General features: G+C 42.2%; 2 protein-coding genes across 6 annotated transcripts in view; both read left to right on the top strand.

Moving 5' to 3' along the window:
- BBS9 (Bardet-Biedl syndrome 9) overlaps window positions 1-10,917 on the top strand; it is a 304,545-nt gene extending 293,628 nt beyond the window's left edge. The window contains exons 23-24 of one of the 4 annotated variants that reach the window (XR_005855929.2): window positions 6,579-7,275; window positions 8,357-10,917. Coding sequence is in view for 1 of the 4 variants with exons in the window: in XM_040690175.2 (XP_040546109.1) it covers window positions 6,579-6,640 (62 nt within the window). In the remaining 3 variants the exon portion in view is untranslated. Of the gene's footprint in view, window positions 1-6,578 lie in introns of all 4 variants that reach the window. The other 3 variants (XR_005855930.2, XR_005855928.2, XM_040690175.2) reach the window with 3 other exon arrangements.
- A 1,059-nt stretch (window positions 10,918-11,976) lies between these two features.
- BMPER (BMP binding endothelial regulator) overlaps window positions 11,977-24,460 on the top strand; it is a 147,444-nt gene continuing 134,960 nt past the window's right edge. For both annotated transcript variants that reach the window (XM_015281550.4, NM_001007080.2), the window contains exons 1-2: window positions 11,977-12,294; window positions 12,997-13,082. In XM_015281550.4, the coding sequence (XP_015137036.1) occupies window positions 12,183-12,294; window positions 12,997-13,082 (198 nt within the window). In that variant the 5' untranslated portion in view covers window positions 11,977-12,182. The remainder of the gene's footprint in view (window positions 12,295-12,996; window positions 13,083-24,460) is intronic.

Here is a 24,460-nt window from a genome sequence, read left to right as displayed (position 1 = left end):
TGTTAAAAAGTTGCCGCAGTTTTTCTAAACTGATGTTATTGTTAATATTACCATTTCCTCAATTTAATGTACTGTTAAAAAATTGGCACCTCCATTCTCCTCTCATTATACTGAGACATTTTATCATTGTTGATGAATGTAACATAGGTGCCATTCTTAAATCCTTTAGGAAAGAACACTGAGTTGTTTGATCCAAGGACAGTTGGACCAGTTCTGCTAAATCTCATGAGACAGTATCCTGAAGTCTACTGTGTGTTGGGGAGATAACTAAAATTACTAATTATGTTGATTTTATTATTTTATTCATTTTAAAGGATGGACCAATTCTGTAGGATCTTGGAAGTGTTAAAAGAATATATGAAGAAGTTAGTGTATCAGAGTGGATATTCCAGTTCATTATGAAGCAAGCATTCAATAATTAATAGGTACTTCAAGTGCCCACAATATATTATAATCATAGTTGGATTCAATTACAGGAGACATAAAGGGGATTATTGTACATTTTCTTCTCTGGTGGTATAATGAATTGGAGGCAGTTGAGATCCATAAATATTGGAGAACAGTCAAGTTGTAATATATGTATGTTTTACAGAAACTAGGAAGTGCCTTTTCCAGCTGTTTGAATGCAGTGTCTTCCTTCTGCACAAGCAATGACTGTAGTTAGGAACTGGTGGTAATACAGCTTGGTTAACAAGGTGCAATTGCTTCTGATCCAGTAGAAACAAAAAGAGTTTGTCTTGGCAGCTTACAGCATTTGGTAAGCATTTCATAGTGGCACAACACATATCTTTTATCATGAAACTGGACAGCTGCTCAGTGTACCTCAGGGTGCAAATCCCAAGCGTAGCTGCAGGTAGGGAGGTACCTGAGGTCCATGACTTGTATTGGGAATGTTTTGCCTATTGCTTTGGGCAACTGTATTCCAGCTGTGAGGATTTGGCTCTTATGGCATGAAGAAAAAGTAAAGGAGGAGGGAAAAAGAACCAAGAAGCTTCAGGGTGCGCTTGGCTCCTTGATATCCATCAGGATTGTGTTCTAAAAGTCCCATTCCCATTGACACAGACAAATGTATCTTTCCTAGATGAAGGTGAATCCTGGCTCATGGGGGTAAGAACATCCCCCCCGGGATTAATGCATTCGGGCATTTGGTGGTCAAGCAGCAGTGACATCAACCAGCTTGACATCAGTAAGAGAAGACAGAAAACAGAGGTATTTGTGTGGCCATACAGCCAAAGAAGAATACAGACACAAAGGGCTAACCTTTCGGAATAGCTAATGATTTATCATTGCTGTGTAGGTGGCACCTAAATAGTCCTACATGGGTGTGAATCAAGAGATAGTTATAGAAAAACAAGTCCAAGCAGAGGTGGATTCTGCTTCCTTACTGCAGGCAAGCAGGACTAGAGAAGGCAAAGGCTGATCTTTAGGTAATTACTACAGGTGAAGTTAGCAAAAAACAAGAGTGAAGGAGGTTGTAGATGTATGGATTATTATAGACTGTAGATAGTAGACGGTATAATAATAACTGATTTTAGTTTTTTATTTTTGTCTTTTTTTTTTTAACAGTCATTTCACATTCAGCATTCATGAGCTCATCTCATGGGGAGAGGAGTTCTCGTCATCCACATTTTTGTAGATAGCAGTCACTTTTGCAGTTGTGTAATTCATTTCTTTCCCGTATTGCTTCTTTTTCTTATTCTTTTTTTTTTTTTTACCAGTTCCCATTGATCATAAATTGATGATTTCTCCCAGCAGCCACTTTATAAATATGTTCTAAAATCCCGAAAGGAAAAAAGACAACTTGCAGTGAAGAGCGTTTTGGTTAAACCTTTGAAATACAATGCAGCTATTCTTCTCTAGGGCGAATAACATTGCTTTCAGCATCAGAAAAATAATGAATGGAAAACCAAATGTGCTCTAGAGAAGTTGAAGCTTTTTTTTAAAGGGCTACTGCCCAAGTATGTCATCCAATGGAGGAAAATTGGTAGCTGCATTGTTTTTTTGTAAGACAGCTACCCAGACAGTGATGTGATACCTTTTATTGGGCTAACCAAAGTTAAAATTAGAACTGAGCAAATAAACCCCAATGAGTAACAGCATTAGTACATTTTAACCTTTCTAGCTTCTCACTTAGATGAACTTTTTCAAACCTGGGCACTGACTTTTGGCTTCTAGTTTTAGAACATGTTGAAAGAGGACCTGATTGCTAAGCCGGCTGAGTTCTTGACAGTTTTGCTGCCTGATCACACAGAAACAAGTAGGCAGAAAGTACTGTGTGGTCCTCCTTATTTGGAATTTTGATTCTGGCCAGAAGAACAATTTCTAAAAATGCTTTTCCATCTTTCTGCCATTGTAGATATGCAGAATACAAATCTGAACCCTAAGTGTTTAGTCGAGTTGAACTTCCATAGGTCTCAAACCACTGGTTATGTCCATCCCTCTGTGGCTAAGCTAGGAAGTGAATTCTGGCATTTGCCTCTCTGTATATTTAGGTTGCTATAGTACAGCTGAGGACATCTCTGAAAAACTGCACACACTGCAACTTTGTATATAGAAAGTTGTTACCAAATCACTTTCATATTGCTTGAAACTCCTTCTTCTATTTCTCTCTGGTCATTGTCTTCACTATTGAACATTTTTAGGTACTTCCACTGTCATGGAATTTAAAGACCAATTATTCCTTCACTGTGTAACATTGATCCTGTCAGTAGCTACATCTCCTTCAGAGCCAGCTGTGGGCTACCACAGGTGAAATGAGTAGCCCAGCAGTGGTAAACAGATAAAACTACCTGTAAATAGTGAAGTTGTATAACCTGTGCTGATTCAGCATCCAATGGGTGTGGCAGAGCAGTTTCCAAAACGGTAAACTTGCTCACCAGAGTGGCCAGAGGACATTTTTGTTATGAAAAACAAAGTCAGAGGGTATAAGTAAAAGAAGCACCCTTCACCTTCATTTCTTATAGCTACTTCATAATTACCTGAAGCTAGACGTTAGTCATGGAGCTGCTGTGGCAAGAAGCTCATGGGAACAGGGACAGCAGAAGCAGAGAATGCTTCGCTTTACCTCCAAAGTGTAACTGTGCTGCAGCATAGGTCTTCAGCAGCAGTCACAGCTTGCAGTCAGGATGTGCCAGAATCCCTTAAGACTCTTCTCCCGGCTCTGTGCCTCCGCCTGGCTCATGTCAGAGGTATCACTGGGCCCTTCTTTATATAATTTTCCAACCTTTGTACACTGTAGCATTAGGCAGTGCTTTGAAAATACTCATAAACCAGTATAACAGTTTTCAGTCGCAGAGGATCACCTCTCCCTGCAGGCTCCCATGTCTCTCTTCATCTTTGCCATGCGCCCACAGGGGTGTCTTTGTGTTGATGTGCTGCACGTCGTCTCTGTTGGGTTTGGCTCAGTCCCTGTCCTTCCCATGCAAAGGCCTGCATTATCAAAGCCAACTGATAATTTTGATTGCCCTCATTTCTTTAGTTACCCCAATTAAGCTCGAGGCCTGAGGCTCAGTCTGGGAATTCAAAAAGTGAGACTCCAGATTTTGAGAATTTGGTTGCGGGTGAATAGAGCTATTGTTAGGCTGCTCCCCTGCTCATACCTTTGCAATCCGACTGGATTCTACTAGCTGTGAAGAAATACTTACTTTGCACTGCACCTCTTCTAGAAGAACATAAAGCATAGCTTTCAGAGCCATCTTTTCTTGCTCTCTTTTTCTAGTTTACATCATGTAATTTCAATCTGTCTTTTCCTAATTCTTTTCTGCACTTGGGCCAGCAGCTGAAAGCCTGCAAAAATATGTGCATCTTATCCTCTATGCATTCTGTAGAAACAGCTTTACAAACCACAGAGGCTATTTTAAAATAAATGCCCATTTTTTAAAATCCTTTCATTACAAAGCTGAGGGTTGGTTGTTGTCCTCTGAATGTTTCATAGCAGCAAAATTTCTGCATTTTGGGAATTGCTCTGTCTATTCATCCAGCTGGAATGGATCCAAAAGCAAAGCATGGAACTGCTGCTAGCACTAACTAGTCACTGAATGTTACTTTCTATAATAGATGGCTTGTATTGTCATTTTGTGGAATGCTCAAAAGTCAGTTAATCATCATTTGGAGTGTGGGGATGATTTTTTTTAAATAGAGATGCACAGGAACAATCTTTAAGAAGTCCAATTACTTCCATTATTTCTGGCATAACAGAACTGAAAGCAGCTCCATCATGAGGCCCCCTGCTCTGTGATTTATTATCTAATTTTTTTCTTTTGGAATATGAAAGTTTATGAAGATAAACATGTGCTTCAAAACAAGTTTATCTAAGTAATTGTGAAAGCTAAGAAATACTATGCTGGAAGATCTGGTAGGCGAAGGCTTGGGTCTCCATCCTGCAGGTGCTCCAGGCTATGCATGTCCCCCATCCAAGCCACATCAGTGGGCAGTGGAGGCACGCAGATGGGTCTCACGACTGGGACAGTTGGCTTGGTGAAGCCTTGAAAGTACTGAGGCAGCCTCTCTCCTTTTCTCTGAAGGGTTCCTGTTTGACTTTTAGGTTTATTTCTGTGGTTCTATCAGACCACTGCCTCCTAAGCAATGCCTAGGAAACCCTAGACACTAGCAGCCACCTAACCCAGTTTGTGGATTAGGCCTGGTGCCAATTTGAATGTGAGGGCTGAGCAGATGAACTGTGACTGGGTGGGCTGCCCTTGGCTTGTTCTGGGGCCATGATTGCTTCTCCTAGGCCTGGAGGTGCAGAGCTCTGTGTGCACGGTGCTTGGAGGGGCAGGGGTCTGAAGGCTGCCACTAGGCCCCACAGATGCACCCTTTGGGAGAAGATCCTGTTTGTTGGGTGCCCCAGCACATAGTGAGGCCAAACACACGGCCACCCTGATGCCATAAGCCACTCTGCACTTAAATTTATCCCTGTTCATGCTATCCTGATTTGCTTTAGAACCCTGGTCCAACAAGGCCCCCCAGGAGGCAGAGCCTTTCTGACAATGATGTGATGATTCTTATTTATCTCATTTGAGTACTGCAATGTGTGAACATTTCCCAGGGAAGGATCTAAACTGGCACAATGAGAAGTTTCCAAAATGCTTTCAGCACAGTGACATCCATTCTGTTAAAAATAGCTCTCCTATTTATTATCTAACTCTCATACTGACACAGACTAGATTACAGCCTTACGGACTGACTTCAAGTTAATCAAAATACAATAATAAGAAAGCCAGGTAGAATTTTAAGTAACTTGATAAACAGTTAGTTCTGTGTTGTTCAAACTAGCCTGGTTAGAACCAAAAGCAAAGCAAACCCTCCAAAGCCCCAAACTTGGTGATGAAAATAGTTCTTCACCAACCAACATCTGAACAGAAATCATTCTGTGTCAGGATACCAGCCAGCCATTCCCTTGACACTCCAGTTTACATTTAAAGACATCTAAAATGATGTATACCATGTAAATACATATTTAAAATTCTATGAAGCCTTGAAACTGTTGGTTGTTTTCTTTGGTCATGGGTAATTCAGCTGACTCTCTTGGGTTTAATCTGCTAATATATACAAGACATGTCTGATACTTTACCAGGATAAATACTTTTCCCTATCCCTGTTCACCTTGTGCTTCTCAGCAATATGTTTAGAGATATGCTACTGACAGAGGAGCTGAGGCTGGGGCTGAAAGCCCCTGCAGATCTGCATAATGACACTCAGTGCCCACCTCAGGCACATTTAATGGTCCTCTCCCTCTGATAGAGCCACAGATAGCTGAGAGGCAGGCAGTTGAATTACACTGCCTTGTGCAAGTACCTTTTTCTCCTGCTCAAATGGCTGTGGGTTTTCCTTTTGTTGATGGTCTAAGACTAATCTGACTCACTCACATGAATCAGTAGCAAAATGAGATGGGTTTTTAACAGTCATTGACTTTGTATTTGCTAATGTACATTTCTGCCTTTTCTTTAAATACTCTTTGATAGTAGACAAGAGTCCAATTTGGGGCTTAAGTACATGCAGAATATCTGGGGTTTAATTATTCAACCAGATTGGTGAGCAGTTTAGTGTGATATCTTGCAACATTGCTTCTTTAATATTGGCTATATTACTCATTATGAAACTCCATAATTCTCAGAAATTACAACAGACCAGTGCAGGATTACCCTGATTTGTTCATGTATGCTGATGAAAAGAAGTTGTTTATGACTGTAATTTCATTGTCCTATATGTGTGATAGTCAGTTGAATAGATTGGATATTGCATGAAATGGTTGTACTTTCAAGTAAATCAGAAGCCAAGAAGTTGCACAGACAATTTTATTTAAAAAGAAAAAAAAAAGAAAAAAAAAGGAAGAAAAAAAGGAAAGGAAAGGGGAAAGGGAAGGGAAGGGAAGGGAAGGGAAGGGAAGGGAAGGGAAGGGAAGGGAAGGGAAGGGAAGGGAAGGGAAGGGAAGGGAAGGGAAGGGAAGGGAAGGGAAGGGAAGGGAAGGGAAGGGAAGGGAAGGGAAGGGAAGGATTCTTAAATTACTTGAGCTTTGTATCTGGAAAATAACAATACTGAGGATTTCACTGTAATGCTGTCTTTTGTTTTGCTTCCAGATGGAATAAGGTATGCTGTATTCCTTGCAGGAACAGTAGAAGCAAATGCCCTGTTCATATGAAGCCAGATGTGCAGAAAGTACATTCTGAGAACAATCCAAGAGAGAGTTTCACTCGTGTAGCAGCAAGATATTAGCACATATGGATTAGATTGCTGTAAACAGATCTGTGGTTCAGGTTAATTGTGGAAGCAGCCCCATCCCCTCCCTGCCATGCTGCTGCGCGCCGCGAAGATCTGGGCTCCCAACAGTGCCATCTGCCAGCAATCGCACCACACAGCACCTTTTATCTTTTTTTCCCTGCCACTGCCGACAAGAGATAACTTTTTTTATTATAGATGTCTTAAAATTAACGGCCCTTGGTCTCCTCTCGCTCTTTGGGTGTAAATGAGGGCCACATGAACTAGAGGAAGCTCCAGCTTGGCAACTTATGGTTGTTCCTCAGACATCACCTCTTAAGCCTTCAGCTGACGTTCAGAAAAGCTCAAGGAGAAATTCTGCAAGAAAGCAGGAACAACAGCACAGCAACATGAAAACTCACATGGTAGGGTTTCAATGGGAGACGAGGTGATCTTACTGGATATGTGCAGCTGGAAACTTGGCTTTTAGCAAACATACAACCTTTTGCCTTCCTGTGCGTGGTAGAGGCAGCTGCTTTAGAACTGGATCCTGGCTGGAGGGGAAAATCTCACATCAGAGTAAGCAAGCCTTTTTTCAGGTGTGTGTGTGGTTAGAGCACGTCGCGAGGCTGTTGTAGGGTACAGGGACCATCCTCACCTGCAGGCATCAGACTGCCATGGCACGTGGTGTTTCTCGAATGCTCCTTGTTTGTTGCAGTCATCAGCTAGGAGAGTGGCTGGGCAAAACGCAGGTTTCATTTGTCTCTCGTGCAAAACAAAGGAGTATTTTGTGTGTGTCGCTCTTTATGTGATTTAATTAGCTCTTATCATTTCTCAGGCACAGCAGGTGTTCAAGGTAAACTTAACATAAAAACACATAGCTCACAAAATATCCATTATTATCTATAGAAGACAAACTGTATTTACAGCAGCTGAGTAACAAAAAGGCACATAGCAATAGATTGTGTTTGTTTAGCCTATAGCCTATTTAGTAGCCTCTACTGGGACTTCCATAGTTAGGACTGCGTGACCATTTCTGTTACCGTTTTTTGTCTTTTTTTAGTATACTTGATATAAGGCTATAACAGTTCATTTTCTCCAGGTTGTAGTGATATTTTCCTCTCCATGCTGCAGTTGTATTTATTATTATTATTATTATTATTATTGTTATTGTTATTATTTTAGTTTGGAGATCTGGTGCCATTTATATCCAGTTCAGATTAGGTTCTGTGCATTTGACTTGCATTAATACAAATTCAAATTACAAGAATCATTTTGAAGACTTTTGCAGTTAGAAACTCCTTCTTGTATGGCTTTTTGAGTTCTTAGAAAACATAGTTTAAACAGCAGAAGTATGCAAGTTTGACCATGCCAAGACATTTTATGTTAACAAGCTTTTAAAATGTTACTCATTATCTTTATCTTGCCACAAATAAATTAAATACTTTGCATGTTGCAGGGGTTTATGGAATACTGTCAAAATGATGAGTTGTTTGATGAAATTTATAAACATTTATTCAAGTAAGTCTCACTGTAACTTTTAGATACTTTCCTTTTATTTAAGGAATTGGACCATATGTCATTTTAAATCTTGTTACAGTTTTAAGGCCTCTTGGTATGTCCTGCAGCCCTCATTGGTTTTCGGATTATTTTGTTGTAGGGGGACTTTGTCAAGACTACCTCTAAGAAACTTAGGCCAATCTCAAGGTTTATTGCCATTATCTCATGGAGGAGAAGCGGTTATGCGTGAAATACTGTTTGTTCACACCGGTAGATACTATTAACCTTAAATCACGATTAAGCACAGAAATGAATGAGTTATTCAGAAGAACATGCTCAAGCATTTGAAAGGCTGGAGACAACAGAATGATGAATAGCATCGTGATTCTGTGAGTTACCAAGCTTCCTAGTGGCTGTGTTTTGATGCACCATGATAATAAAATACCTCCCCAAATTACAGATCTCTTAGCATGAATTGTCAGTGTTGAATCTTATCATTTCCACACCTCCATTTACAGCAAATGCATGTGCCCTTCTTTTTGATGACGTAAGTTACTGGGTCAAGAATTGCTATCGTTGGTAAAATTAACACCACAAGAATGGGTAAGTTCAATCTGACGTATAAACCACTTTCACTGCATATTAATTGCCTTGCAGATGCATAGTCATTCAGTGTAGACATCAGTACAGTGTTTTTCAGAGAGGTGTTTCCTTCTTCATTTTAAGAAATCTCATAAATACAAAGAAAGTGCATTTAAATAATGCACAGTGACATAAAAACAATAAAAACAGGGACATTCCTGTTGCTAACATGCACACTTTCCTATGTAGCATGTTAACTGCATACTTTCTTGCACGGGAAGGGATCCTATGCCCAAGATATAAGACAGCAAATTTCCTTAACAAAAGGAAATACTTGTGAATTCTAATGATTCAGTGCATCCCTTCAGCACTGGAAGAATTCTCTAGCTCATAAATAATGGGTGTTCTTGCTATTTTGATGTGCCAGTAAAACAGATGATCATGAAGAAAGACGTGAATGCGATCGCTGTCATCTTCTTTACTACTGTTATTTTTAACAAACAGTAATGCTTTGTTTTTCATTTTAGGTGAGTGCTAAGTTGAACGTTTATTGTCACCAGCTAATGGCTGACACTGCTAACAATTTATGGCTGACCACTGGGAAAGCACAACTGGAGAAGGAGCCAAATGACGTAAAACAAGGTACTTGTGAACACTAGCACTCCATCAATGAACCCAGACTGACCAATAAACAAAACTAATGAACGTATCCCTTCAACACAAAGTGATACTGTGTGATGCTTATACAAAGGAGGTAAGAATTTTGACGACATGTGATCTTGTTATATGCCAGCAGTTATAACAGAAGCCTCTGTGTGTGTCCAACAGTGGGACACGGCATTCAGTGTGATCCTCTGGCTTTGCTAAGTTACCACAGCTTTGAATGTTTCTTGGAAAAGTAAATACCCATTCAAACATGGATGCAAGAAGAAATAATACCCAAACCTTTGGAACTGTGCTTAATGTGACATCACTACAAGAAAAAACACAGACCACTGATGTGATAGACTTTGGAGAAAGGTTAAGGGAAAGGTAAAAAGCTGAGCCAAAACTCATACTGTAGCGCTGAATGAGTGAAACTTTAGGAAGGAGGATTGGGATGGCATGGTTCCCTCCTGTGCTGGATTTCACTTTGGGAGAGATTAAAATTAGAGAGTGATTCCCCGTAGTGTGTCACCACCACCAATGCCAGGAAGCACCGGAATTGCTCCCAGCCATGAGCACTTCCCCCGTTCCATGATGAGAGGTAGGTGGGGAGCTGAGCCCTCAGCAAGCCACTCTGCCCAGCACCTGGCAGCCTGAGGACTGGGGAGGCCCACTGTGCCATCAGCAGGTGCATCTAACGATGAAGGACAGGGCAAACTCCTCACCCCAACACTGCGGCAAATGCAGCAAAAGGCACAGACCCAGCGAGCTCACCCCATGGAGCGCCCAAAGTGTTTTCATCGCGCAGATGCTGTTGCAGAGGTAAGTTTGGGGCCAATCAGTGTGTTGGGGATGCCGCAGCAAATCCCTATGCGTTGCTGCACAACTGCCCTGCCTTGGGTATGATTTCATTACACGTACATGCGAACTGAATGAGGGATGGCAGGAGTTGAGTGTGACGCTCACTTGCTGTCCCTTCTTGTCTTCATTTGGCAGATGCAAACCTTTTGCATTTGTAGAGTACTTGTATCAGCTCCCCGCTGTTATTTGGGTGCCCGATTGCTATTTGACACCCAGATGATTTGTATGTTTCTCACACCAGGCAGCATTAATACTTAATGAATTTTAGCCCATCACAATGAGAAGGCTCAATGCACACAGTGATATAAGTACTATCCTGTGGGATTTGTCACTTAAGAAATTACTGGAGCTGGTTTTTTTTTTCCCTGTGGTTTTTGCTGTAGATGGACTGTAGCTGTGCTGTCATTAGAAAAGGGAAACACAACCACCGATTGCAGATAGAGAAGTAAGGAAGAGCCAGCTTGCCAGAAGGTTCAGTACATCTTTCCAGTGGAAAAAACATTCGGATAAGTGAGAATCTCTTCTGGAGCAGTGTGTAATACGTACCTCTACAGGCTCATTTATCTGTGAAATAAAGGGAACTGTGAATCATTTCCCAGAATAAATACATTAAAGTTTCATGCATTATACTTACGCACTGCTCCCAGTTTTATTTCCATGGAATACAGCATCTCTTTTTACAGCTGCTTCCTTTTGATGGCATCAAAATTATCGTATATGCCTATGCAGTTCAACCTGTTCAGACTGAAACGACGGCTCGCATTCACCCCCAAAGAGAAAGCCCGTGCAAACGCGAATGAGTCCGAAAGCACCTTTCAGCTTTGTCACCAGAGCGGTTTATTTCTGCGACCGCGCGCTTCCCCCGGTGAAACAGCACCGTGGATGGAAAACGAGTTGCAAAGCAAACCCGGCAAATCTCCGCGTAGCAGAAGGGTCACACCGTCAGGGCGAAGCTCAGCTTCGGTGCGTGCCCGTAGCTCGCGCCGTGCCCGCGTGTAGAGCAGCGACCTGCGGACGGAACCGCAAAGGGGGATCGAAGACCAGAACCTACCGGGCACGGACGGACTCGGCAGCGCAGGTCTGGGCAGGGCGCCGTCAGCCCGCGGCCGCGAGGTGGGACGCCCGGGGCAGCTCGTCGGCTCCGGCTGCCGAGGAGTTCTGCTGCGGCGGCGAAAGGAGCGGCCCCGGAGGCGCGGAGGGGAAAGAGAGAGGGGAGGAGGGGAGCTCCGCGGACCCGGCCGGGCGGCAGCCGGGGAGCAGAGCCCCGCAGCCTGTCCGCCGCCTGCCCCGCTCGTCCCTCCTCTTCCCCGCTCACTGACCCCAAGCACGAATGGTACTGCCGTTAGCTTTCCCTGCCTAGGTACCTGCGTTCGCGCCGACAGCGGACCCCTCCGAGGAGCCGAGCTTCCCCCCCTCCCGGCCCTCTTTTACCTTTCCTCCTCCTCCTCCTCTGCTCCTCGCCGCGCTCCCGTTCCCCGCCCCGCCCGCAGCCCCCGACGCCGCTTTGGCCCGGGCGGTGCTGGCGGGGCCGGGAGGGAGTGGCCGGGCACCTCCCGGCGGGGAAGCGGGGTCCGGGCTGGCAGCGCGGCCGCGTGTGTGCGCCGGGGGGAGGCGGCGTGGGGCCGGGGGGTGCTGGAGGAGGGACTATGGGGGAGAGGAAGGTATAAGAAGGGATGCGGGCAGGGGAGGGGGGTGATGGAAAGAGGGGGTGCGGGGCCGAGGGGCTGGCGCTGACAGCTGCTTTCCCCGCACCCGCAGTCCCCTCCCCGGGGTGGGACTCCCCGACGGGCCGGCATCTCCCTTCCTCCCCCCGGGCCCCCCCGTAACCCAGGGCCGGGGGTCGGCGCGGGCTCCGGCGTCCCGCAGGCAGCGGCACCCGCGGCGCGCAGCCCGGGACCATGCCCCGGCCCGGCGGGAGCCCGGCGGGGACACCCGGCCTCGTCCCGGCCGCTGCCGTCCTCCTGGGCGCCCTCTGCCTCCCCGGGGCGCCGGCCTCCTCCCTGCTCACAGGTAAGGGCCGGGGCTGCGGGAGCGAGGGCGGGTTCGGGGCAGGTGAATGGAGGAGATGGGCTTCCCCCCTTCCATTCCCCCCCCTCCCCCCCTCCTCTCCCGAGCATTATTTTTTATTGCTCTCTGGGGCGCTCAGGGAAACGCAAATCAATTTCTAGCACGAGTGGGAAGCGATTCCAACATGACACAATGCCGGCTAATAGGGCCATAAAGGGATTCCTAATTCGATTCCATCTGACAGTCAGGCTGCTCGCGTCCACTCCGTCGCCAATTGGCTGTGAGGCGCCAGGAGGATGCTCGGTTTAATGCTTGTGCCGGGCTCCTGGTCCAACACCCAGCGTGCAGTGGACAGCTTTGCACTGATTTCAACAAGCTCTGGATCTGTCATTACAGAAGTGTCCTGTATTGCGTGGAGTACTCATTATTCTCCACACGTCATCCGAGAAGAGAAAAGAAAAGGCATCCTTCTCAGCTATAAGTGGGACACAAAGCAGGTTGGGTCTGTGCCGCCAATAAAGGGGCAGTCACTTCTCCGCTCCCTTTGGCATGCTCACCTGCTCAAAATGGACAAACCGGGGCCAAACTTAAAGTTGAAGGCTAGGAATGGAGCAGGGGTTGGTTGAGACTGACAAGTCATCACCCAAAACCAGCTGGGGGAGTTGAAACACGTCAATATTTTTTTAATTTCTATCTCTCTTTCAGGATCCATTGCAAAATGTGAAAACGAAGGGGAAATTCTACAGATACCATTTATCACAGACAACCCTTGTATAATGTGTGTTTGCCTGGTAAGTTTGGATTTCAGATAATAAGAACACTCAGGCCTGTGCTAAAAGTAACAGAACAAAGAGGGGAATATTTTATGTAATGAAACCTCAGGTACCTTTGTTGCCTTTACGTAACATGGGGTTATCTCGGCACCGAGCTAATGGAAAGTAACCCAATCCTTGATCTGGCAGTGGTTTGACTTTAAAACTCTCGGGCACAAAGTTTGACGTGACTTTAACATGTCATTGCAAAACTGTGTGTGTTGTGTGAACTGGGAGCTGCTTTCAGGAATCAGAGGTGTGCACGGAACCCTTTGAGTGTAGCTCAGCAAGGGGGGTGACAAGCAGGGGTGGGAAGTGCTGCTGCTTCGAGCTTCCATGTGGTTGTCTTCCCCTGGCACAAGGGCGCGAGGTGGAGGCTGCAAGGTGCTGTACATGTTGGGATGAGAAGCCAGCAAAAGCACAAGGGATGCTTGTATTGGTGCTTTGCTCCAGGATGGCACTGCCCGCCCTGCTGGGGATGCAGCAGTTAATAATGACTTGTGCCAATACATGTTTTGGGGAGAAACATTCCCTTTCCTTGTAACTTTACTTCGGAGTTGAGCATTCTGGGAGCAATTCAGCTGGACACGCCAAGGCTTAGGGGTTATTGAAAAATAGTTATTCTAAATAAAACTTTGCACAACATACTTAAGAGAAAGCCATAAGCCTTAATGTGCTGTTGCATGCAAAGGGAAGCATAGACCAGCAAGTGCTGTGCTTTATGTTTTGGAAGTTACTGAGTAGCGGAATGCACAGAATGTTTTCTACTTTACGAACGAAATCTCAAGGCCCCCCCACTTCTATTACTGCTATAAATCTGATTAGCATTAGCCTGCACTATTATAACCCTATAAAAGACTTAAAGAATTGTTTCAGGCTGAGTTTTAGAAGGCAGTTTTGGCAACTGTAGGAACCTGATCTTAAGCCCATTGAGTTTGATGTATGTTGCATTGACTTCAGTAGATTTAAAGTGAGGCCCAACTATAACTTTTTAGCTAATAGTGATAAAGAGTAAGTTATTGATTCTTCTGAACAGAGTGGTGTGGGGAAAGGAGGAGCATGGGATGTGGTGAGTAAAAAAATCAAAGGGAAAACAAAAAAGACACGAAGCTGTGTTTTATCATGGATCACCTTCCCAAATATGTCTGCCACCACTCTTGCTAATGGAAGCTGGTGTTAACCAGCGAGGAAGCAATTTATCTGTGAAGGAGCAGAAGTTCAGTCTTGGACATGAGGGCAATAATGCAGGGTAAAATACTTATATTTATAGATCTCTCTAGACCTTGGCTTATTAAATCAATGAGCACCCTTTTAGTGCATGAACCTGAAGAAGTGCAAAAAACACTGGATATAAGAACTCTAAATCTTTGCAGTTACTAGGGTATACTTTAGAGAAATGGCAAATGAGGGCACTTGGTATCCTCCTTCCACTGAAGGGAACCACATTCCCTTAAGAATATGGATGCCTAGCAACTTACAGCATTGGATATGCTCTGTTTCATTTCTGTCAAAGGGTGAATGTGATCTCTCTTTCTTGAGTGGGAAGCCAGGAGGTCTGATAGAGGAGAAGGAAACTAGTGTGGAGATACTGAGTTTTATGCTGTACAGCATCCCAAGCAGTGACTTATTGGACAGGTGGTTGCTGAAATCTTTGTTCAGGCCTTACCACAAGGGAAAAGATCGATTTTAGGAGGTCTGGGGAGATCAGAAACAAAAGATGTGATATAGTGATTTGTGATCAGGAAGGGAAAAGAGAACGAGGTTTCCTTCACCCAACGACAAATATCAATTGTTTAACAGTGATTCAGTGAGGAACTCTCTCTGGAAGACTGATCATCCTCTACAAGGGTAAACCTAATCTATGTCCATATCGTAAGAAGAGAGCAACTTAGAAGAGAACCTAATCAGCTGTTCCAAGAAAGAATTACTGTCCTGAGAGGACAGACTATTTGACAAAGGGCACTTGTCTTAAGACCAAGAAGAAAGCAGATAACTGCAACACTGGATTCAATGATGACAGGTTTCCCCTATCAGTGATGCATTTCCATAGCTGCAAGCTGTCATAGAGAACTGCACAAGTTATGGAAATCTGAATGGCTCAGAGAAAAATTAGAGTATCTAAATAAAGTCTTTCCCATCTCACCAATGAGAGAAGACTGAACTGAAATGCTAGAACCAAATCACCGAGTGTTTTACAGAGCTGACTCTGCAGGTCGTGTTCTGCAGTGCACAGGGTTGCGTCCTAGCAAGGCAGAAGAAGGGAGGTAGCATGAGCAAGGCAGTCTTCATCTCACAGTCTCTCTTAACAGGCTGAATAGGTTGGGAGGGCAAAGGAAGACGTAGTACTCTGAGAGCAATTGTAGTAGAATCTAGAAAACTCACAGGTCATGAATAAGTTGCCATAATGCAACAGAGGTTCCAAAGAGCAATTACAAATGCAATTTCTCATATAACGCTGAGAAGCCTTGCTAGAAAGTCCAAAACCCAAAAGTTGTCTTTTCTCACTGATCGTAGGAGACTAGGCAGGCTGATTTTTGTGATAGGAACATGAACAAAGTAAATAGTGTAGACACTGACTTCTGCGGGTGCTGCTTCACTAAAGCTTGTAGGTCCCATTTGAGAGTTATTGGCAACATAAAACCCTGAACACTGAGGATCTTCTGGAGGCAGCCAAGTGCAGCTACCAACTGAGATGAATTCATTCATAAGCATCTGCTTAAACGTGGAAAGAGAAGTTGTAGTGATAAGGGAATTCAGAGTGGGGGGACGTGTGCTGGAGATTTCATATGCTGCACATAGTAAATCATTCACTTCTAAAGTACAGGTAATGTTTTTCTAATAAAAGGGCTCTGTGTCCACCATGAGATAACACTATAGTGGACTTCTTCACTTGTCATACTGAAATGTAGAGGAGTGCACAGAACCAACCTGGTCCTTGCCCCCTAGTATAAGGGAACAGAGCTCAGACTAGGAGCGTGTGTGAATGTACACTGTAGCTTTGTATGCAAGAAGTATCAGCAGAACAAGGCACTGCAGATAGTAGTATTTTCTAGTAAGATTTTCTGGTAGGAAAGATGAGAACTAATAAAGTCACTGTAAGCTTTACACTTCACTTACAGCTAATAAAGTAATTTTACTTTTACCTATTTGATGTGATTACTCATTACGGTAAGTTCTGACAAGATTAAAATCTACAGGCTCCATAGTTATAATCTCTAAGTCTTTGCTTTATTATCATAATAATGCCCATTAAAAATGGTCATTTTAAACATCTGTAAGGCAATAGTTTCAAAGTGAGCTTTTACAATTACACTTCAGCACTGTTATATTGTTGTCCATCTAATCATCTCTAAGCACTTAATAAACATCGATGAATTTGATCTCTAAAGAAATGATCATTAATTACAGCTGACTGCAAGGAGTGAGCTTTTTTTTTTTTTAATCTTTTTTCTCTTTCTTTTTTTTTTTTTTTTTTTTGGCAGAGAAAAACATGAAAGTCAAAGCAAGACTGTAGTTTATCCACAAGCAATTTCTTGTAGGACTGATGAACGCTTAGGTCTCTAAACTCTTCAGCTAATGGTTTGACTACAAAACTATCCACTTTCACTTCACTTGCACTTTATGAGAGGGTATGGGTAGATTGGAGGTAAAAATATATGACATTAATAATATTCATAATGGAATTATATTGATTCAGTTTAAGAAGCTGATTCTTTATTCCAGGTATTAAATGCTTTAAGGCTGCTTGGGGTTATATCTAGGCTACCTAATGCAAAAATTCTCCTCTATAATATTCTCACAAATCTGTGGAAACACGTCTTTATTTCAATCCAGAGGAAGGTTTTATACACTTTTTAAGTTTTGGGGGGACCCAAACATCTTCACATGCAGACTTAAATATTTCTGATGTGAATGTATTGTCCTGAGGTTTGCAGAGGCTTGAGTGAATTGGTCTTACATAGAAACAGAACTTCATAAATGTGAAAATTTACCACACTTTGGTAAATTTTGGTCTTTTTGTAGTGCAGATATGTTCTGAGGATTTTGAAATGTCAAGAGGAAAATGCTATTAATGGAGAATTGGGGGAACATTTGATTACATTTCTTTTATATGGGTGTGAGCATATAAAACAGGCATGGAATATTTTAAGTTCAACTTTGGTACAGTACAGTAAATGACCAAGTGCAAAAGAGTTTTTGTTGGTACAGCTTTTTGGCTGGAAGATATCTAAAACTCAAAATAGAAGTAGTCTCACACCTGATATTATAGCATTTGCTTTCAAGAAATATACATGTGTGGAAAAGACATAAAAATGCTGTAGTCCGACAGAAATGGATGAAATGAGAGCCTGTGTATAATTTTAAGATGAAAATGTAAAAACCTCCCAGGATCAGCTTAGCCTGAATTAAACTTTGAGTGCTGACTTTTGTGAAGGTGAGACGAGCTCAGGGGTGACAGTGCTGATGGGTGGTGGTGAGGAGAGCTGTGACATTTTGGGCTCATGTATCATCATGTATGTGAACCCTGAGCATCTTGCCAGAAGCAAGCAGGGATCCAAGAATAACCTATTCATTGGCCAGTGGTGGATGTACGTAATTTTAAAATGAGTGGATCAAAAATGCCAGTTGAAAGAGATAGGTGAGAAGCCAGGAAGTGCAAGGAGATAGATAAGTGCACCTTAGCTAGTGATATCCTGTACATCACAAGAACATATCTCAGTTTGGCAGGAAATCACTCTTATTTTGTCAGGAAGGATTGCATTTTCTTTTCATAAATACTTTAGAACAAAGTAGGTTGTGTCAAGAAACAGCTGATAAAAGCCAGCGGTGATCTTGACAAGCCACATCTAAAACAGTGCCATTCCCCCTGCTTTTCCTCCCTTCCCTCATGCCTAAGCCTCAAATTTGCCAAGTGCACCTGAGGAGTGGTAATCATATGTTTCAACCTTTTATCGCCTAAATCCAGAACAGAAGGAAATAAACGTGAGCCAGAAAGTGTAACCAAGTGCTGGAAACCTGAGAAAAGTTTGGAGACAGGAGCCCAAGAAACTAGAAATCAGAGTTTTGCTTGGCATAAGTTTTATTCAGCTAGAAACATCATTCTGTAGTTTAAATTTCCGCTTTTAAATCCAAATGTGCAGTGTAGAATTTGACCTTTGCTCATAAAAAAATTATGTTACATTTTTCATTATAAGATCTAGTGTTCTACCTAGCTTGAACCACTTGAGTAGAGAAACCAAGTGCAACAAACCAAAAATGGAAGAAAGAACCTCTGTCGCGGTTCTCCTTGTTCCCAATCAGATCCAACTCCACGTTGTAGGCTAAAGCAAGAAAGCTGTTAGATTTGCTGAGATTCTTTACCTGTAACATAGCTGATTTCTGTGGCACAGTATGCAATTCAAAAGTGCATAGCTGGCCTGAGAGCAAGTGCTTGACACATGTTCAGTGAAGATGGCAGTGTTTTCATACATCAGGATTCAATTGTTGTTGCGTCAAGGTATAATGCAGCCCAGATGACTTCTAGTGGAGAAGTGCATATTAAAAAAAAAAAATCATCAAACAATTCTTTCATACCTACTTTATTTAATATAATTTCAATAGTTTACATACATCAACTGTAGAATCTACCAAGATTGCATCTTCTTTCAATTTAAATACTCTTGGTCTCTATTACTGCATAATATAATCAGCTTTCTTTTCACCCACAAAAATAACAAACAAAAAGACAAAAAAAGCCTAAGATACGGTAGTGTGCTGGTAGTTTTCAACCCCGTATTACTGCAAGAGAGAACATTGTTTTGATCAATGTTTCAAGGGTTCCTGGAACACAAACATGCCCCAACATGATGAAAGCTTTATTAGTTTTTATCCGATTTTAAAAAAAGATACAGATGTATGTGACATCTTTTAAATGAGGAGAAAAAAAATACAGTGCCAAGAACAAACCCAGAAAACAAAAACCAGTTAAAGCTCCATGTCTGGTGCAACTTGGAGTCCAATACGAATTTCCTTAGAGAGACCAAGGAACAGCATGCGTAGATGAAGATAGTTTTGCAAGTGGAAAGTGAATTGAATCAAGAGCCAAAGCAGGTTAATTATCTGTTATACAGGTGATTGCTTTGATAGGCTCTCTTAAAAATAATTCAGGTAGATTCTGCTCTTAACTAATACAATACCTGTGCATAAAGTGAGACTTTGATCTGAGAATGAGACATAAGTAGCTGATGGCAGAAGATGGTGACTCTAACTTGTTCCACTAGGTTTAGAACAGCAGTGTTGAGGCAGTGTTCAAGACAGCCTAGTCCTGTATACAGATAGGGCCACCCTGGCCAAGTAGCACCATGTGTAACATCTCCAGGTAATTTTCACTTCTGAGGAACAAATATGGGTTGAATAGCAGTATGTTGGGTCTGTGCCATCTGTGGCTCCTTTGAAGTCCACTTGCTGCACATCACTTCATATCCCCGAGCAGTCCCGTAGCCTGCAGGCTAGATTCCTCTCAGATCTAAAAGTGCTGTGCTGCCATCAGTCCCACTTTGAGCAGGAGCCCAGCCCAGTATTCCTGTGCTGACATTTCTGATTTCTGTGAAACTCAGCTGGGGCTCCAGCTGCTGATGAATGTCCAGCCAGAGGAGCAGGCTGGGGCTACTGCGAAGAAAAATTTCTCCACACTGTGGGTGAGATTTATACATCCGTAAATAGGTATTTGTGCCCTCAGCTCATTATGCTTTATCATGACATTTATTTTGGAGATGCAGCGTGCAGTCATATGTGACAGCTTGTGATTAAGCCTTTCTGGAAATCTGTAGGCTTGAAGAAGCTATTTCATGGTGTTCTCAGACCACATGGGCTAGTGAGGAAATCACCACTTGCACATTTCTAACATAGAGTCAGCTGTATCGAGCAAGCAGACATATGCACACAGTGCTGAAATGATTATAGTTCTTGGCAAAACCCTCCTGGAAGAGTGCTGGTGATATGTCACTGCAATAATGATGGAGATCCAATACACCAAATATGGAAATGAGATTCTCGTTGGCGTAATTAATGGATCCAAGAGCTCAAATACAAAAGAACATATTTAAATTGTATAAATAATATGGAGAAAAGTATGGAGGGCACAAAAATACCATAAACTAAATGGAAAAATGTAATATAAATTGCAAATGTCTTTGGAATGTATCTACAATAAGTGCAAAATGGATCAGTCTAAGTTAAGGCACTTTTTTATTGCCAATAAGAAAAACATTATTAAAGAGCTGGTCCAATATCAAAATGGCATTTTAAAAGCATACAGTTACCTGTATATAGTTTTTATTAGCTTTCAAGTTTCTTCCATTGAGTTGTTAACAGTCTTCTTAAGAATTATGGTCCTGTAAGTGAATGGTTCACAGTATCAGTATTTCTGGTGTTCTGCTTTGTGCTGCTATATAAAAATAGATATTTTTTCCCCACAAAATATCTGGTTTTATATCCTCATCATGTTTTAATAGGAATTTTTGAGGGAAGAAAAATATTAACCAACAACCAAAAAATCAAATGAAAATGCAACCTTTATTATATTGAGCTTATGGTCAAATAAAAGGCCATTATGAAAAAAAAACACACAAAACCAACAATATTGTATAAAACCTTTTACCTGTAAAACTACTATTAAAATGACTATCATGCTGATACTTGCTCATATTGTACCTAGTAACTGCTGTAATTACTTCCTCTGAGACCTCTTGTCCTCTTCATCACATGCATTAAGCTGCAGCTAAAAAATCTCTAGTCTGACCACTTGTCAGATTTAGCTTTGTGCACCATTATGCATTCATCTGAATCCAGTGCCGAGTTCTCTGTCTAAGTGCAACATGAGCCTCACTCCTTCTTGCCCTTCTGTCATCCTCAGGAGTTGACCTTGCGTACTTTCTGAGACCTGTATTTTTATTTTTTTGTCTGTTCATCCTATTTGACTTCCAGTTTTTTCTTCTTCCTTCAATTTGCTTCCATGTCTGGAATCCTCTTAGTTCAGATAATGCTCCAAAATGAGCTGTTATAACATGTCTTCATGTGCTGTCTGTGACTTGCACCCTCTTTAGGTGTTACTCCTTGCCCAGGAGGATGCATACTGATGCATCCTAGAGTTCTGTCCGGGAAGAAGAGTTTTCTGACAACTCATTGGTTAAAAGTGTTGTGCTTATTAATAACTCGTAGCCTCTTTATATTCAACTATATTCAAGGAATCATAAAATCATTAAAGTTGAAAAAGATCATTATGGTCATCTAATCTGACTATCAGTCCATCCCCACCATGCCCACTAAAGCATGTCCCTCAGTGCCACATCTACATGTTTCTTGAACACGTCCACAGGCAGTGACTCCACCACTTCCCTGGGCAGTCTGTTCTAATGCCTTACAACTCTATCTGAGAAGAAATTTTTTCCTCGTATCCAAGTGGCTCCAAAGGCAATTGGGTCTATTTCAGAGTTAGGAACCACTCAAATTTATTCTGGTGTCCACTTAGAGTCATACATTTGCATCTGATTTTCTGGTTTATCTTAGTTCTCTAATGTTTTCAGTGGCTGAAAAATAACAGATGCTGAATGTCCTGAAATGGTCTCCTCCTTTGCTGCCTGAGTAACTTTATGCAACTGAGGCATCTTTTGCAAAAGAGCTGACAAAACAGGCTCTATGGCTTTGTTAAGATTTGATGGTGCCATTTAGTAAAGCACCTCCACATTTTGCTGCTTGGGAATCATCAGAGCAGGAAGGAACTGGGTAGTGTGGCAGAATAAATTTATGTTGACAGATAGAATGCAAAGTGTGTAAGCTTTTAGTCTGTAAATCAAGGGGTGGTGGATGAGTGGTTTATAAAAGCAGTGGGTAAACAAAAGTCTGGACAATTAAAATTATGCATTACAGTGATTTCAGTGTGGCAGTGCAAGAAACCATTCTAACAGAAGCGTGCTTTGGGCCTAGTGTGTCTGTGATCTAAATACTTTTAAGTATTTCTGGAGGAACTTGCTGATGTGGACATATGAGAAGTAGCATCATGCACTAATACTGAGCCAGAGCTTGTTTGACAAGAAAACATTGAGGAAATAGAAGAAGCATGCAATTTGTATAACTTCTGGAAAAGTATCTGTATGTAAAATTTAACTTGGCAAAGTTTCCTAATCCTCAAGCAAAATCTCAAAAATCAATCTGTAGTGGAAATTAAAAAAAAAAAATTCTGGAATTCTAGGCCATGGTACTGAAAAATTAGAGTGGTTTTATGTACATGTTGTTACAAGAGGGGTGTGTTTTTGCTGCCTAAATCTGTATATAATCATTTTAGTATAGAATTTATATCTTTGATATTATCAGGTTTCTTGCCATAATTAAACCAGTCTCCATATGGAAACATATAAAGGTGGGAGCCAAAAAGGGAAAAATAAAGCAAATCATCTACAACAAAAGGGAGGTTCACTGGAAGGCATCCAGCTGAAGAGATGAGTAGGCAGCCCCAGTCTGCTTGCTGGGCATTGCCTCTTCCACACAAGACAGCACATAAGATACTGTTCCCATTAAAGAATTTAGGTTAACCCACTGGATACTGCTTAGACTGGACCATTGTCTCAAGCAGTCTCTAACTGTCTTATCTCCTTCACTGAGATGACCACTCAGAACAGGATTTTTTACGGTCATTATGCTGAGCAGAGAGATGATGGGAGGTACTGAGTGCAAGGCTGGACCCTGAACCCCTCTCTGTTTTGGGGCCAAGTACCCCATTCTTTGCCATTCAGGGTTCACTGCTCTGACCTGCAGTCAGTCAGTAATGGATGACTGGAGCATCTCCTCTTGTGTTGTACAGCTTAATAATTTTAGACTGTGGAAGACAAACCGCTTGTTGTAAAGTACATGAAGAGCAATTGATGGAAAGATTATGGTCAAGAAATTTCTTGATCTTCTCTAGGCTAGAGAAGTGTGGACACAATGGAAGAAATGTTGCTTCACTTCCAAACCAGGCTAGGCTATAACTTGGTGACGAGGGCCTTCTCTTATTGCAGAATAAGGTACAGTTAATAAAATCTTAAATTTCTAAGACCTCAGGAGGATGCTTTTCAGTTTTCTTCAGTTCAGCTTCAGGTTCTCATTTTTACATGGCACTTAAGTCTCTCATTACAAAGAGCCCTGCTTATACTGAAGGTGTGAAACCTTTGGGCTTTGGGCCATCTTTCCCCCTCCCTTGTGATTTTCTTCCCGGCTGCCTGGGTAGTAGTGCTGCTGCCTGAGTTCTTGCTCTTCAAAGGGAACAGTGCTGTCCCACACAATGAAGTCATCTGTGGCTGCATTTCTTAGCACTTCAAACTTCCAGCCAGTCATAATCCCTTTTCTGACATTTGAGTCTCATTAATTGGGTTAACAAGATGCTATCTGCACTCCATACTTATGTAAATATAATCTGCTAGCAAAGATCTTAATGGCACCTGATATATCACACTGCCTTTATTACATCTATCAAGAGGTACCACTGCAGGAATTGCTTCGAAAACAGGTTGTGTTCTTTGTCCCATGGGGCTCCTTATAAGCAATAAGAAACGCTGGTGGTCAAGGCCAACTGTTCAGATGTCTTTAAAGTGTCCCACTGGTGACTGGAAATCACTTTGTCAAGATGACAAATGGCTTGTGCATACCCCATTCACCTCATAGCTTCACTCTAATGTCAGCTCCATTTACTTGTCAGAAACGTTTTTTTTTTTCTTTTTTTTTTCTTTCTTTCTTTCTTTTTTCTTTTTCTTTTTAAACTTCCAGCAGTGCAAGAAGGAAGGCATGAGGAGGACGTACACTGAGAAAAAATTTGCACCTATCGCTCTATTCAATGTATTATTATATTCAAGATACACCAGCTTTGGACATTCCCAGATCTGTTTGTACGTACATGTGCAAAACAGAAAGAAGGGAATTTGCTTTTCAGAAGTGAGAACTGTCCCCGGAGGGCAAAAATTATGCAAAAAAACTTGTTTTAACCACTGGATTTTTCAAGCAGAAAGTAGTTGTGCAATATTAGTTTCTTATTTTGGACAGCAAACTTCTTTCCAGAGCCATATTTAAAAATAGCTGTTTAATTAACTGGCCTACCCAGTACACAGGGCATTGTGCATGTGTCTGCTCTGAGTAGCTCAGCTCAAACCTCTGAACTCATATGGGTGGTTTAATTGATGGCAATGGTATTGTCATGCGGCTGAGCAAGCAGGGCTATGAGTGAGGGCTGCTACATCTCGCCCAAAAGCAGCAAGGGCCAGGCCGCAAAATATGGTCAAAGTCAGCATGAGGACTGTGAAAGTGACTTTGACAGCTTTGACTTTTTGTTTCCTCTCAATGACTTCCAT

This window comes from Gallus gallus, chromosome 2 (genome assembly GCF_016699485.2).
Source record: "Gallus gallus isolate bGalGal1 chromosome 2, bGalGal1.mat.broiler.GRCg7b, whole genome shotgun sequence".
In the NCBI taxonomy this organism is placed as follows: domain Eukaryota; kingdom Metazoa; phylum Chordata; class Aves; order Galliformes; family Phasianidae; genus Gallus; species Gallus gallus.
This window is presented reverse-complemented; position numbering and strand designations above follow the sequence as displayed.